At 39.7% G+C, this 16,762-nt stretch overlaps 1 protein-coding gene across 1 annotated transcript in view; it reads right to left on the bottom strand.

The window, feature by feature from the left end:
* DNAH11 (dynein axonemal heavy chain 11) overlaps nucleotides 1-16,762 on the bottom strand; it is a 352,005-nt gene that overhangs the window by 236,305 nt on the left and 98,938 nt on the right. Inside the window, 1 exon segment of the mRNA XM_043589069.1 lies at nucleotides 15,294-15,420. Coding sequence (XP_043445004.1) covers nucleotides 15,294-15,420 — 127 coding nt within the window.

Raw genomic sequence — 16,762 nt, 5'->3', positions numbered from 1 at the left:
CTCCTCCATCCCTGTATATTACCCAGAGGACATTTATACACAGAAAGTATCTCTAATAATCTAACAACTCACTGGCACAGCTCAAGTGGCTAGGAAGGGCACAGATGTTTAATGGCTTCTACCGTGTAACAGGCCTAAATAATATTCAGGTGAAAAGCTGCAGGATCAATGAGACCTCAACCATTAGACTCTCTCAGACACTTTTGCTTTGGTGAGACAACAGTTTCAAAAGAACTTCAAGTCTTCTAGTCTATCAATCATTGACCAGGAAATGCAAACCCCATGGCTTCCAGTGCTCTTGGTACTTATCCCTGGCATGTTTGAAGTCAGGGGCTTTCATATTCTGTCTTCTATTTAAAGATTCTGAGGAAATACAGCTATTGGTTTTGTTTCGTTTTGTTTTTTAACTAGTGTGGACCCTGGTGTCATCAAATTTGTCCCATTTCTATGAATATCTCTTTAGATTTTTTAACAGAAAAACAAAATTCTTTACTAGGTTAATGTTTACAATACCCTTTCATAATTAAAAAGAAAAATGAGTGCCTTATAGGCCCGTGTTTTTATCTCACTAAAGAAATTGAAAGGATTTGAACACTTCAAATCACAAACAAGTCAGTAATGTCCTTATATCTTACATAGGTTTGTAAAAGGTTACCAAGAAACACTGAAATGTTATTCCCTCAGTTTACAGCTTATACAAAATCAGGTACATCCATCCACTAGTAAGTTGACAGAGAGGCAGTCGGTCCTTGCTTCACACAGTAGTGTGCAATCTTAACAATTACCGTGCAATCTTAATAATCAATGGAAAATTTATGATTATCCTCAGACTTTTTAAAAAACTTTGTTAAAACATTAAACTCCCTTTTTCTCTTGGTTATATAAGTACAAGGAGATAAAAACTGTAACTATTTAGTACACCACAGGGGCATCTGGGTGGCTCAGCTGGTTGAGCAGCCGACTTCTACTCAGGTCACGATCTCATGGTTCGTGAGTTCAAGCCCCATATCAGGCTCTGTGCTGACAGCTGAGCTCAGAGCCTGAAGCCTGCTTCAGATTCTGCGTCTCCCGCTCTCTGCTCCTTCCCCACTTGTGCTCAGTCTCCCTCTCAAAAATAAACCAACATTAAAAAAATATTCAGTACACTGTAACTTAAAATATGCAAAATACTGAAAACCTGGTTGAAAATTTATCGGGGTAGTTCGATTAGTGTTTGCCTTCTCATCTTAGAACTTAAGATACAGAGTGAGCATCTTTTCTAGGTCATCAAGAATCGCCATACTCCTTTCAACATTTGGATCAGCTTCCAACATTTTATCCTTTGAGCTCTTAATGTCCTGAAATTTCTTTCAGAGTTTCTTTAATGTGAAGCTATTTTGAGGGGCTGGTCACATTTCCCTTATTTCCCTTGGGACATTTTCTTCCACTTTGCCACAACAAGTGCTTTCATTTCTATCAGTAAGTTCATTTTCACTAAAACCCTCTGGCTGCAAATGTAGAAATTCTCAAATGGTATAGAGCCATCATCCCCAGTGAGCATTCTCTTCTGTAAGTACCTCTATACTTGATTCAAATTTAACTTCCGGCGTGATCCATTTTCATTTCTTCTCTGTGCTTCCAACTTTATTACAAATTCCCTCATTCAGTTATGTGTATCTATAAAATGGTACACGGGTTCATCTCTAGGGACAAAGAGGTAGCAAAGTACATGCTTTGCTGCCTGTGTGTAAACTGAGTAACATACGTGAGATGGCCAAACATGGAGAGACTTCAAAAGGTATAATATGACTGTCCATGAGGCATCATGCACATTTGCTATTCACCCAGTGATTTTTGTGAAGAACGAGCAATGAGATTTCTGCTTTTTGTAATTATTGGCAGTTAACATACCATAGTATCTTAACCTTGGACCATGTTGTTGGGGGACTGGTGTTATTTAACCAATCCTTGTTAGCTGAAATTCCTATACATGGGAACTGTGAACAGGGAGAGCTGCTTATTTAAGAATCTATATTTATCTATCTAACTAGAGTAAAAAATATTAACTCATTTAGGTAGTTTTATACTGTAAAATGCATATCAACACAGTGTTCACATTAGCTGGCCTACCCTATGTTCACCTGGAAAACAAAGGGCAAGAAAAATGAAATTACTATGGCTTCTTGTACCTTCTCAAAGCTCAGCACTTGCCTTTTGCCTATATCTAATTTCATGTTTGCTCCATCTATGAAAGACGCCTCTGCAGACTGAGATAAAATAACCATAAAAGCATAGTATCACTCCTGGCATGGGGAGCACCTCAAGACTCATTCCCTTGTAGTCATTAACTCATTTATTCATGTTAATGGTTAAGAGTCACGAAGATAATGCTTGTGTGGATGTAATGTCCAAAATGTAGGCAGTCCTGTCTACTGTCTATCCTCTCTAACCAAGATGAAATTGAGGGGCGCCTGGGTGGCTCAGTCGGTTAAGCGGCCGACTTCGGCTCAGGTCATGATCTTGCAGTCTGTGAGTTTGAGCCCCACGTCGGGCTCTGGGCTGACAGCTCAGAGCCTGGAGCCTGTTTCGGATTCTGTGTCTCCCTCTCTCTGACCCTCCCCTGTTCATGCTCTGTCTCTCACTGTCTCAAAAATAAATAAAATGTTAAAAAAAAATTTTAAAAAAAAGATGAAATTGAGACTGTTATTTGCACATGAGCAAAAATTTAAGCCAGCCTGTCAAAATGTTAGTCTTCTTTTTTTAAATAATATTACTCAGTATTGGTGACAGTACAGGGAAATGGACATGCAACATTGTCGAAAGTCTCGATCTGCAAAAACGTTCTAGAAGTTGGTTAAATCAATTATGGCATATTCATATAATCAAACCTTTTATAAACATTCAACATATTATTGAAGAACATTCTAATCTGAAACATGTATGACATACCCATAGACACATTAAACACTATAATCACTCAGTACAAGTATTTAGCAGTATATAATTCTGATCCTTTTCAAATTTTCAATAATGGAGATAAATTACTTATATAATCCAAAAAGACTAAGTTATAAATTTTGTAAATAATTATAGGCAATATGAGGTACTAAGCATTGCTTAGTTTTGTTTTTACTAAAAACAAAATAATATATATTTTGCAATTTGATTTTCTATTAATGTAACTTGGACGTATTCACACTGCTGATTCTGTTTAACATCTATAGCATGAATACATAAATTTATATCAATACAGTGACAACACAAATGATGAATTTTTAAATAACCTTTTGAAATAGGTAAGTAAAAAAAAATCACATGTATACATCTTAATAAATTTCAGCAAAGTTAACACAACTCTTGTAACCACTAAGAAGGTTAAGAAATATCACAACCAACACAACAGAAATAAAAACAATGATAAGAGAATATTATGAGCAATTATATGCCAACAAAATGGGCAATCTGGAAGAAATGGAAAAATTCCTAGAAACATATACACTACCAAAACTGAAACAGGAAGAAATAGAAAATTTGAACAGACCCATAACCAGTAAGGAAATCGAATCAGTAATAAAAAATCTGCCAAAAAACAAGAGTCCAGGGCCAGATGGCTTTCCAGGGGGAATTCTACCACACATTCAAGGAAGAGTTAACACCTATTCTCTTGAAACTGTTCCAAAAAATAGAAATAGAAGGAAAACTTCCAAACTCTTTCTATGAAGCCAGCATTACCCTGATTCCAAAACCAGACAGAGACCCCACTAAAAACGAGAACTATAGACGAATTTCCCTCATGAACATGGATGCAAAAATCCTCAACAAGATATTAGACAACCGGCTCCAACAATACATTAAAAAAAATTATTCACCATGACCAAGTGGGATTTATACCTGGGATGCAGGGCTGGTTCAATATCTGTAAAAAAAAATTAAAGTGATTCATCACATCAATAAAAGAAAGGACAAGAACCATATGATCCTCTCAATAAATGCAGAGAAAGCATTTGACAAAAGACAGCATGCATGCTTTCTTGAGCAGGTTAAGAAATAGAATGTGCTCGGAGCCAAAAAACTAATTGCCCGTGGCAGCCATTAGTACCTCCTCTCAAAAACGGACATCATCTTTACCTGAGTAGATTCATACAATACGTACTTCTGGGTCCACCTTCTGTAATTCAACATTATGTTAGTGAGGCTTATTCATGTTATTAGGTACATTTTTTCATTGCTAAGTGGTATGCCATTTTAGGAACATACCACTCTGCTGTTAAAGTATATTTAGATGGTTTGCAGTTTGGGTCTATGATGAATAATAATAATGTAGGTTTGAAAACTTTTGTATATGTTTTTCGGTTCACATATGTATACAATGAGAAGAAAAAATGCTGGATAATAATGTATTCTTTTAAAATTTATTTGAGAGAGAAAGAGAGCATGCACAAGTGGGGCAGGGCAGAGAAAGAAGGAGAAAGAGACAATCCTAAGCAGACTCCACCATGCTTAGCACAGAGCCCAACGTGGGGCTTGATCCCAAGACCCTGGGATCAGGACCTGAGCCCAAAGCAAGAGTCACAGGCCCAACTGACTGAATCACCAAGGCACGCCAATAATGTATTCTTATACTCATGTTTATAAGTCACCGCTAAATAGATTTTCTGAGGGTTTCTATCAACTTACAATCCCCATGGCTAGATAGAAGATTCCCCTGTCCCATATCCTTACCATTATTTAATATTTTGAGTTTAATTTTAGCCTTTTGGTGCAATTGATCTTGCTATCTCATTGTGTGAGTATAAGTTTTTCTAATGCCAAGTCATGTCAAAGTCTGAGGAACTATCTCTACAAACTGAAAAAAGGCGGAAATCCACCAATTCGTGATTTCCTCACCAGTTCTTCCATCCCCATGATGTCAAAACAGTGCCATGAGGTTACCAAGGTATCTTCAGCAAGAAAACAAACAAAAAAAGTGAAAACGAACCAGAATGGATTAGCTCCGTGGATGAGCACTTGATAGTTACGTTCTTTTGTTTCTAAATTTCGAGTAAAATCTTTTATTTTAAATCAGCAGCACGTAGAAGTCCTTGATATTGGTGTATTTGGTCTATTCATGTATTGAGACATGCGTATGTGAATCCCTAACTAACGTGTATCAATCTGCTTTTCCAGTGTAACTAACTACCCCAAAATTCAGTGGCTTAAAATAGCAACAACTTCTTAGCTTCCAACTGTGTGTGTTGGCTTTTGGATTACCTCAGCTGGTTACCCTGTTTGTGGTCCCTTGTGATCAATGGCTTCTCTCGTATATGTGATGATTACCCAGCTAATAGCTTGGGTATGGGCATATGCCTATCCTTCAGTAGGCTAGCCTTGGCTTGTTCATGACAGGGTGGTCAGAGGTTTCTGAATAACAGAAAGGGGGTAAGTCCCAGTGTGTGTGAACTTGTCAAACCTCTTGCTAATGATACAATGGCCAAAACAAGTCACATACTAATCCAAAAGGAGAAACGAATTCTACCCTTGATAAAAATTGCACCAAGACACTAAAAGGGCCTGGATGCATGGAGGGGAAGAATTTGTGGCCATTTTTACAGTATTATATTTTAGGTATTTTTGTCTCTTTACATTATTCCTTGCTCAGAAACTAAAGACATAGTACCTACTGTTTTCCCCATTTGGTATACAAAGAAACTGATGTTCAGAAAAGTAAAGCAGTAACATAGCTACTAATCAACAGAAGCAGCTCGTGTAGGATTTCAAAGTCTCTGTTCTTATCATGCTGCCTTCTAATGGATGGCTGATACGCCTGTTTTGTCTAGTTCCATACAGTTAACATTTCAACAGTCACATTTTTTTGTGTAGATCTAGACTTCCATCTGGTATCATCTTCCTTCTGCCTGAAGCACTTCCTTTAACATTTCTTGTATTGACAGTCTGCTGGTGATGAAATCTTTCTGATTCTGAATGTCTGAAAACATCTTCATTTTGCATTCACTTTTAAAAGATATTTTCACTGGATAAAGATTTATATGTTAATTTTTTTTTTCTTTCAGTATTTTACAGCTGTGGGTCCACTCTTTTCTCATTTGCATGGAGAAGCCTCTCATCATGTTTCCATTTATTCTCTTGTGCACAATATGACTTTATGGATGATCTTTGAATTTATCACTGGTTATAACCAATTTGACTAACCTGGTATAGTTTTCTTTGTAGTGTGTGCTTGTGTTCACAATTAAGCTTGAGCTTAAATCTATAGATTTCTTTTCATCAATTCAGAAACCTCTTGGCTGTTATTCTGCCAGGATTTTTTCTGTTTCCCTTCCTCCATTTGGAGATGTCCAATATACACACATGGAACTTTATCTTTTCTGCATCCCTACTTACCTTTTGGAACATACTAATAAAGCTGTTACTTTTAATATCTTTGTCTAACATTTGTATCAGTTTTGATTGATTCGTTTCCTCATTATGAGAATTAGATATTCTTGCCTTTTTACATGTCCTCTAATCTTTAGTGGTGTATCAGACATTGTAAACATTGTAAACTTATTCTGCTTGGAGCTGAATACATTATTATTCCTATCTTCTTGAGCTTTGATTTGGGATGCAGTTAAATTACTTGCAAACATTTTGATCTTTTTGGATCTTGCTTTTTTTTTTTTTTAAGTTGATTCATTTTGAAAGAGAGAACTAGAGTACACATGTGAGCCAGGGAGGGATGGAGAGAAAGGGAAAGAGAGAATCCCAAGCAAGCCCTGCACTGTCAGCGAGGAGCCCCACATGAGGCTCAATCCCATGAACCATGAGATCATATCTGATCCACAATCAAAAGCCACTTAACTAATTGAGCGACCCAGGTGCCCTTGGATCTTGCTTTCAAGACTTATTTGGCAGGGGTGTGCGGGTGGCTCAGTTAAGTGGCTCTTGATTTCAGCTCAGGTCATGATTTCACGGTTCATGGGATGGAACCCACTTGAATTCTCTCTTCCCCTATCTGCCCCTCTACCGCTCACACTCTCTCTCTCTCAAAAACAATTTTTTAAAAAGGATTTGTTTGACAGAACTGGAACAGTATGTAATCCAGGGCTAATTATTCCCACTGCTGAAGACTATAACAAGCCCCTCTAGAAGTTTCTGGGGTTCTCGCTCTACAGTTCTTTCCTCTTTGGCACTCAGTTCTGCAAACTCCAGCTACCTTGTTCTCCTTGGATTCTCAGCTCAGATCCCTCAATTCAAAAGAGCCTACCAGATCATGCCCGGCTCCCCCTCCCTGTCCCATACTTGGAAACTCACTCAAAGAAGCAAATGGGACCATCACAGAGCTCATCTCCTTTGTTCCAAGTCTGTCACGAATTGTTATCCTCTGTTGTCTGATGTCCAGGGACAAGAAAGTTGTTGTTTCATATATTTTGTTGGAGTTTTGGTGCTTTCAAGCAGGTGGGTAAATTCAGCTGCTATTCCATCTTGCCCAGAAGCACAAGTGTATCTCTCTTTGTGGTTTTAATTTGCATTTCTCTGATGACTTAAGAAGTGAAGCAACTTTTTATGTTTACTGGTCTCAGAATACCTTCTTTTGGGAATAGCCTGCTTAAATGTTCTGCCCCCTTTTACACTGGATTATCCATCTGTCCTTGCTTCTTTGGATGTAAGAATTATTTTTATATTCTGCCTATAAGTCTTTTTTTTAAGGCATTGCCAACATCTTTTCCAACTTTGCGGCTTACAGTGTTAATCTCTTAATAGTATCCTTTGACAAGGCAAAGTTTTCAACTTTAACACAATCAAACCCATCAACCTTTCCCTACACTCAGTACTTGCATATCCAACTTAAATGTTTGCTCGCTGTGGCACCTGGGTGACTCAGTTGGCTGAGCATCTGACTTCCACTCAGGTCATGATCTTGCTTTTTTTTTTGGAGTTTGAGCCCTGCATCAGGCTCTCTGCTGTCAGCGCAGAGCCTGCTTCAGATCTTCTGTGTCCCTCTCTCTGCCCCTCCCCTGCTCGTGCTCGCTTGCTCTCTCTAAAAATAAAACCATTTAAAAAAATTTTAAAAAGTAATTTTTGTTCAAAGATCATTCTTTCTCAGATGTTATACACTTCATTGTTGCACCTGTCAAATTTACATCTATATCTACCTAGAACTTTTTAGATACCATATTTGGTAGATCCCCTTTTCCACATTCATACCCAATTGACCTTAGAATGATTCATTATCATGGTCTGATTCTCTGCTTAACTAACATCTTCCTTGGTACCCAATTCCAGTTCCAGTTTGTATTTTTTGTTTTTTCTCTTTCTTTCAGTTCCATGATACTGATCAAAGTTCTGACCAGGTTTTCAGACTCTTTGTCATATTTTGTAAATCATCAAATGTTGCCAAGAAAAAATCAACAGGAAACATTAGGCAAATCTCTCTGTGGTTTCTTTCTGCTCATATCTTAGCCCCTGAACTCTAGACTTTTCTTTGATGCTCTTTAAATACTCTGATGCACATATTAAACTGATTTAATTAACTGTTTCATCCAGCTTTTCTAGTTGTTCCCAGAACGCACAGTACTCTGTGAAAAGCTCATCTGCTATGGCCAGATGCCCTGCCAACTGAATTTAAGCTGGAGCTGAACAACTTGTAACAGGTGACATCAAACTAAGGCCGGGACCAGGAGTTCAAGATGCCAAAAAGAGGGTGAAAACTCCTTAGTGGCCGGATGCCACATTTATAAGGCTTAATTTTTGGATCTCATAACATTAAGGTAATGTTTTATTTTACCCACACATTGTAATACTCCTGATTTTGTTGTGTAACTTATACATTGGCTGTGGAGAGAACTCCAGTAAAAGAGAGGCAACAGAAATCAAAGCAGGGGCAACGCGTTTACAAAATGAACACAAAAAGTGAATATATTGTTATACAATTTGTGGCTAACCCTATATTAACTATTCTGGGAGGACAATCAAGGTTAATCCTCACGAGATATATAATTTATGACTTAAAGCGAGGTAGTCTATTTCCTTGTCACACACCTAAACGTCTCTGTCCTGTGAATATTGGGCTACCTTCACATGAAGGCATTCATTTAAATCATGACCTATTCCCCAACTATGTCAAGTGAACCTACTCTCCTCCAGGAATTTCTATGACAAACTCCACTTAGGTGAGCAGCTTCTACTTCTCACTGCGGACTTGAAGGTCAACAGAGACAAGAGGAGGATAGTCAAAACCATGACCATCTTCTGATCTGCTTGCTTCTGCTGCCTCTTTCCCACTCCATCCTCAGTCCCAGCCTAAACTCAAGGGCACCCACTTCCACCATTTTAGCTACTAAACAGTCCTCCAGCTTTCTGCTTCCTCTAAAAAGGTGGAATTTTTCACTGATCTTATTTCAGCTAAAACTGCTTCACTCTTGCACGCCCTCTACTAACCACTTGAATTTTGAGACTTTTCCTCTTAGTGACTGAAGGAAGACTAATCCTTGTCAGAAAAGGTGGTAACACACTATGAGTGACAGGTGGGCTCCATCACCCGGATTTCTGAAATTCCTGTGCCGAGACACAGTCACTCTATCACAGACACAACCAAACGCAAGCACTATACAGAAACACACTGTGCTTGTCTTACATATGTGCCCCTTGAAGATCCAGCAGGGTTTTCTGTCGCCTAAAATTAAGCCCATTTTTCACAAGTACCTTTCCAAATGCCCTTATTTACAGTTCATTATGGGCATTAGTTTAGTGCCATCTGCGCAATCACTGCAAATTTGGAGATTTCTCAAAAGACAACTTGGCAGATTTTCTCTCGTGTAGATTTGGGTCGACCACACTGCGGGACACTGCTTGATGAAAACATCAAACGTTTCTGGGCATATGAACGCCTGACCTTCTCATTTAAGATTTTATCTTTAAGTACTCTCTACACCGTGGGGCTTGAACTCATAACCCCAAGATCAGGAGTTGTATGCTCCACCAATTGACCCAGCCAGGTGCCCCCTCATCTTTTGGTTTTAGAGAATACACTGTGGCCTCAATTTCTACTACAGTGGATTCCTGGTGGCCACATTAAAACAAGTAAAAAGAGGGGCACCTGGGTGGCTCAGTTGGTTAAGCGGCCGACTATGGCTCAGGTCATGATCTCCCCATTCAGAGTTCAAGCCCCACATAGGACTCTGTGCTGACAGCTCAGAGCCTGGAGCCTGTTTCAGATTCTGTCTTCCTCTCTCTCTCTGCCCTTCCCCTGCTCCTGGTCTCGGTCTCTCCCTCTCTCCCTCCCTCCCTCCCTCTCTCTCTCTTAAAAATAAACTTAAAATTTAAAACAAAAACTAAAAACAATAAATAAAACCAGTAAAGAGAAACAGGGAAAAATTATTATATTTTACCTAGTATATCCAAAATACTTTGAACATGTAATAAAAAAATAGTAGACATTTCATATTCTTTTCTTCAGAGTAAATCTTTGAAATCAGGTGTGTATATTTACAGCATATCTCAATTTGGATTTTCGATCCAAAATATGTGATCTGTATTTCGACTTCATCAGATATACTATTACAAAGTAGATTCACATGCTCAAGTTGTTTCAAACACATTCATGTTTTCCAATAACTGCATCAAATGCCAGTATTTAAATTTAAATCAATTAAAGTTTACTGAAGTTAAAAATTCTGTTTCTCCGTTGCCACATTTCAAGGGCTCGGTGGTCAGAGTTGGCTCAGGGCGACCCCACATGAGACAATACAAACGTAGCTCAGTGCACTGCGGGTTTGTGTGTCTTCAGTGTAGCTCCATCACGGAGAAGCTTTCACTCCATGCAGTGAACAAGGCAAGAGTAAATGTGCGAACTCCTCTAGGACAAAAAGATCTCTCAAGTTATTAGGAATCAGTGGCTAAAAACAATGTCGATGACACAAAATTGTCAGCTATTTAAAGGCACTACATAACAAAGGGACCTTTATTCTGTCTGCCTTTACCACTACACCAGCCACTTGAAAAATACAAAGGGATGTTTTTCTAAAGGGGGGGGAATCAAATAATGTTAATAATGAGTCATGTGTAACTTCAAATCAGTTGCACATATTGTTGCACCATGCCAATAAATCCTGCAAGCACACCTCTAAATTTGTATTTCTATAAGCAACTACCAGAGATTTTGATCACTGAAGTTAAGCAGGGCCCACACAGAAGTCCTTTAGATCATTCATGCCTTTGGGAGGTCAGGGTGGGTTCCGGAAGAAGGACAGCTGTAAAACTTGATCTTAACCAAGCTTACCAACAGCTAATAATCACTGAAGGCACTCTAGACACACTGATTTCATCACTCTGGTATTCCAACTCACTTGGGAATTTCTGCTTCGAGGATGGAGGCTGTAGGGGTATCAGACCTCCCTGGCTGATCAAATTCCACAATTAACTGCAGAACCTCTCACTTTGGCTCACACTGTTAAATTGAGTGTGGGGGGTAGAGGAGGGGGCCTCAAGAATTCAAGTCCTTCTCAAGATGTCCACATGAGTTATCTACCCACAAAGGGTTTCTTTTCTGGTGAAATTGCATTGTTATTCCATAAGCTGCAGTTGCCATGTTATTTTGGTCACACGACAGGGAGCACATTCAGGAATTCAAGTACAAAAGGCAGAGGCGGAAAAGCTGTGGCTGGTGGTCCAAAACGGATTCCGAGAGTGAAAAGAAGGTAAGAGTGCAGCAAGGCCAGGCTGTGTGGCTTCACTGCCAAAAGCATTAACTAACTATTCCCTAGTTAGCGACCAAGAATTCCAAATGCACCTGCACTTTGCAGAACCATGCCAGGCAAAGAAGCTGACTGTGGCTCTGGATGACCCGAACTGCCCGTAGCTCCTTACCGATTCCCAGTCCCCACACCCACCCTCCACTCCCCCGCGACTGTTAGTCACTCCTGAGTGGTTATTTCTACCACAGATGAAGTGAAACATCACTTAAAATAATGAACCTTTACTAACAGTGGGATAGCATTTTATGTGAATTCCAGTCGTTGGAAGTTTCATTAATGTAACTGAAAGATCTCGGTGAAATCATTTTTTGAGGACAATTTAAAATATCAGTTTCAAAAACATGAAAAACGTAATCCTTTCCAAGCTGACAGTCAAGGCCTCTGTAAACCATGTTTGCTCTGTAGCCAGGTGGCTAGACTCTTTTGCTCATAGGCAGCAACACCCGCCTCCTTTGGTCAGCATGGGGTAGACAGCACTGCTGGTGGCATTCATCAGCATGGCTGTGAACAATTTTGGAAGCCCCTGTACTGTGGCTTCACTTTAACATCTTTTGAATGTCTTATAGCATCTAGTAATTCATTAAGGAGTGGCAGCAGCACTAGGACCGGGCAATGGATGTGAATCGGAGATTTAGAACTTCTGATTAAAATATTAGGAAGGAGGGGGGTGAGAGGGCTTCCACTGTGAGTCCTACGGGTGTTAGAGAACATTCTAACATTGAAGTGATACTGAAAACATAACAATAATGATTTAAAGGTTACACTTTTGAAGTTTTTATATTTATATTTATATATACATATAAACTCAGCCTCTAATTTAGGAAGGATAATGGGAAAAAAAAATTGGCATCAGGGATGCATGTCCCAAGGAGCCAACCTGTTGTCTGGCTAAGGCAAAGCATTTTTTCATTCTTTGAAAGGAGATAAAGAGAACTGGTGAGCAGAACAGTAATGACCTGTTCCACCAGCACCAGCCCAGTACTTCAACTAAGGACAAAGAGGCATTGAGAACGTGCATGTTCCGAAGATGGCAAAGAGGGGTTAGGACGGGTGGGTCCCTCCAGGGCCTGTAAGACACAACCTCAACTCCTTTCCATCTTCTGCTTCCATATACCCTTTCTATACAAAGTACTGCAGGCAGGTGGGGACTAGAAGTGGCATCCTTCATGCCTATGAGTTATCAGCCCACCAGGAGATGCTGTGGCTTTTCCTCACTCCTTATGGGGAAGGTAAAGAATTCTTTGGCCCAACCAAGTGAGATAGGTGTTGAAGAATCACTCACAGAAGCTATAGGTGCCTCTAGGAAGTCAATCTGTGACATGTACCTCCTTGGACATTTGATGTAGAAAAGGAGAAAGAAGATATAACCCGATGGCTGATTTCACTGCCCAGAGCAAGAACAGGAAGTGCTGACACAGAGTTGGTTCTCTAATATATATCCCCTAGGAGTTTCCCCTGTGCTCCCTGATGATTGGCACCTTTATTCCACAAGGGACCCAACAGGTGGATGCTTGCTGGTGAGGACACAGAAGAGTAAGTCATTGCTGGTCCAAGAATCAGGAGCAAATATTATGAAAGGCCTTGGGATGCCTGGGTGGCTCAGTCAGTTGAGCATCCAATTCTTAATTTCGGCTCAGGTCATGATTGCAGGGTTGTGAGATCCAGCCACATTGACAGCACGGAGCCTGCTTGGGATTCTCTCTTTCACTCTCTCTCTATCCCTCCCCAGCTCATACTCTCTCTCTCAAAATAAATAAATTAAAAAAAAAAAGAAAAAGAAAAGCAATGACTGACAGATGACAGCCCCGCCCTCTCTCCATGATAAACAGGTGGGAAGGGGATGTACAATAAAATAATCACCATCTCCCTTCCAGCTGCAAACTTATTGTGTGAAAGCCTGGCCTCAACAAAGAGGTAAGTCTGGATTGTTAACTAGACCTTGCTGAGCTGCTGTTTGTTTCTTTCATTTTTTTTTTTTTATTAAGAAAAAGAGACCAGGATGTTAGATACCTATCCGTGTGTTATACAGTAGTCTGCTACTTAAGGAGATACAGTAGGGCACATGTGCGATTAATAACCATAGAAAATAAAACTTGCACAAGCCCGTATTCTCTGTAATTAATACTGTTCAGTAAACCAGTCATACAAGTATTTACTATGTTTAAAGAATATAATTAAAAGAAAAACAATGTTATCCTAGTACAGATATATACCTTTCTCTTCTCATGTATGTATTGAGAATTTAGAATGATAAGTATTTTGGATTTCAAAGCCTTCCAGAACATGTACCTGTAATGGAATATGATACCTTCCACCTCACAATCAGCCACGAGGTTCTACCTGCTGGTCATGAGAATGTTCCCAGGAAGCAACTAAAGCTTAAGTGGGGCTATGACTGCTCTCTTTTAGACTAGTTTAAAAAAAAAAAAAAAGAAAAAAAAACCACCCCAAACATACAATTGTGTGATACATCAATGAGAGATGGATATACTGGATTGCTAGTCAATGTAATCAGACAAATTATATTTACAAAGCCATCTGGAAGTTAGTGTGAATATAGGAAACTATAACTGAGGGCTGATCCTCAAAATGCTGTCCAAGTTCAACTAACAACTCTGCATTAATAGCATGACTGCACTCGTATTATCAGAAGCAAGAAGAGCCATCTTTCGGTGACGAGCCACCAAATTTAGGGTCGAAAAGAAGCAATGAGTGTGAGAAAAATAATCAAGATAAATGCTGTAGCCAAAGAACAGAATTCAGGAAACTACAGTGTGAAGTGATACATATTCTAAAGACAATGCATAGAAATCTCTAGAGAAAGAATGTCGGCAGAAATCCTCAATGATAAAGCACAACTTAGAGCTTTACAATAATCTTGTCTGTGGTCAGGTCCGGGACTGAGAGCCTCTGTCAGCTGTAAACACTGCAATACCTACGTGGATGTCAACAACTCAATAGGAAGTCAAAGGCAACATCCTCTCAATGTGTACAGGAAGGAATGCTTCGGGATTTGTACCGAGTCTGTCTGTGATCTGAGCCCTCAGGTTACAAAAGATAATAGCTGCTTTTATTTGCTGTAAATATTGTCAGGGGTGGTGTTCTTGCACAGGCGGGGGAAAATTAGAGGGCTAGCTGGAGGACCAACATGAAATGACACAGTCCACCTCTGACACCACTCAAGACTTATGAAGGTGACTCAGGAGTCAGAGGGGAGTACAGAGATCCCACAACAGTCTTGTTCCAAGGGACCCATTCTCCCCTAAGAAAGCTGTTAACCAGGCAGAAGACACTCCAGGCCCCGTCCCAGAATTCTGGGGGATTTGGGGCCAATGGTTCTTCCATTAACTTCTTGCAGGGCCCTAAGCCTTGTGCATATGATATCCTTTCCCTTTACTGAGGACCTGGTTCCTTCGGCACCACCTCTGACATCCCTCTGTTGCTGCATCACCCATTTTTATTGCTGATTTTCTATCTCCCAGCACATGTGACACGGCAGGTGGCATTTGACATGACAGAGAAACTGTGGCATCCCTTAGCTAACACAGAATATGACCCTTGCAAAAAATATATATTCCTTACCTGTTTAGGCCGAGCTCCCTTCGAGAGAATGTCAAGTAAGTCTGCAGGAGAGATGAAATAGAACCGCGGGAAAGCCACACGCTTGGTTTCCAGGTACTCAGCAAGAGCTTTTTCACAAAGAGAAAGCCTGTGGAAATGAAATATCTTTACATGCCTATCTTGCCCATTCAGTTATTAAAACAACAACCATACAAAACCCAGCTCCTCTCATCTGTCCGCTCACCATAATAAGCTTACTGTTGAACAGGTAGCCTGACTCCCTCTCTGTGACCCCAGCAACTTGCTCGTGACTAACATATGCGTCATGCCAAACAGGAGACAGGTACAAACACCACCAGTCGAGGCTAAACAGAGATCAGACTTAGGTTGAGGTCACACCTCACTTAAAAAAAATTTTTTTTTTTAACATTTATTCATTTTTGAGAAACAGAGACAGTGTGTGAACGGGGAGGGGCAGAGAGAGAGGGAGACACAGAATCTGAAGCAGGCTCCAGGCTCTGAGCTGTCAGCACAGAGCCCGACGCCGGGCTCAAACCCACCGAACGTGAGATCATGACCTGAGCCAAAGTCCCATGCTCAACCGACTGAGCCACCCAGGTGCCCCACTCTTCACTTTTCTTAATAACCCTCCTACTTGCCAAGAGAAACTGGGCTTGGCATCACTCATCCAGAGCGTAAAATGTATCAGTTAAGATGTAATTGGTTTAAAGTCTTCCTTTCCCCTGTGAATACCTATGAAACACAAGTGGCTTCAACTCTCTCTGGTATTCAGAGGAGTCCTAAGATTCAGAATCATTTCTGCTTTATTGTTCTTAGATAACCCCTGAGACTCCAACATCACTAAGAAATAATTAACTGCTGGGGCACCCGGCTGGCTCAGGTGGAAGGGCATGCAATTCTTGATCTTGGGATCATGAGTTGAGCCCCATGGTGGGTAAAGAGATTACTTAAGTAACGAAAGAAAGAAAAGAAAGAAAAGAAAGAAAAGAAAGAAAAGAAAGAAAAGAAAGAAAGAAAGAAAGAAAGAAAGAAAGAAAGAAAGAAAGAAAGAAAAGAAAAGAAAAGAAAAGAAAAGAAAAAAAGAAAGAAAGAAAGAAAGAAAGAAAGAAAGAAAGAAAGAAAGAAAGAAAGAAAGAAATTAACTAACTTCTGTGGAAATCTACCCTTTTAAAATTATGGCCAACTTTACCTCTAAAAAACTTCCAGAGCATGAATAATTTTGTTTATGTAATATTCATTTTTATCTAGAGCTCTTTTCTACCTTGCAATAAAAAGTAATCACAGTTCTGCACAAACTTCTTCTTTTAGTACCTGACTGCCCATTTGTAATCAAAAGCCAGAATATACAAATGGCCTTTAGGACAAAGATTTCATAAATACTAACATGCTTTCTAAGGGTAATTTCTAGTATTAGCTGTATACCCAAAAAAGACTTGAAATTATTAAGTGCATTCCAAGTTGCTGGCAGA

Source organism: Prionailurus bengalensis, chromosome A2 (genome assembly GCF_016509475.1).
Source record: "Prionailurus bengalensis isolate Pbe53 chromosome A2, Fcat_Pben_1.1_paternal_pri, whole genome shotgun sequence".
Taxonomy (NCBI): Eukaryota; Metazoa; Chordata; class Mammalia; order Carnivora; family Felidae; genus Prionailurus; species Prionailurus bengalensis.
Note: the sequence above shows the minus strand (reverse complement) of the source record. Positions and strands in the feature narration are given on the sequence as shown.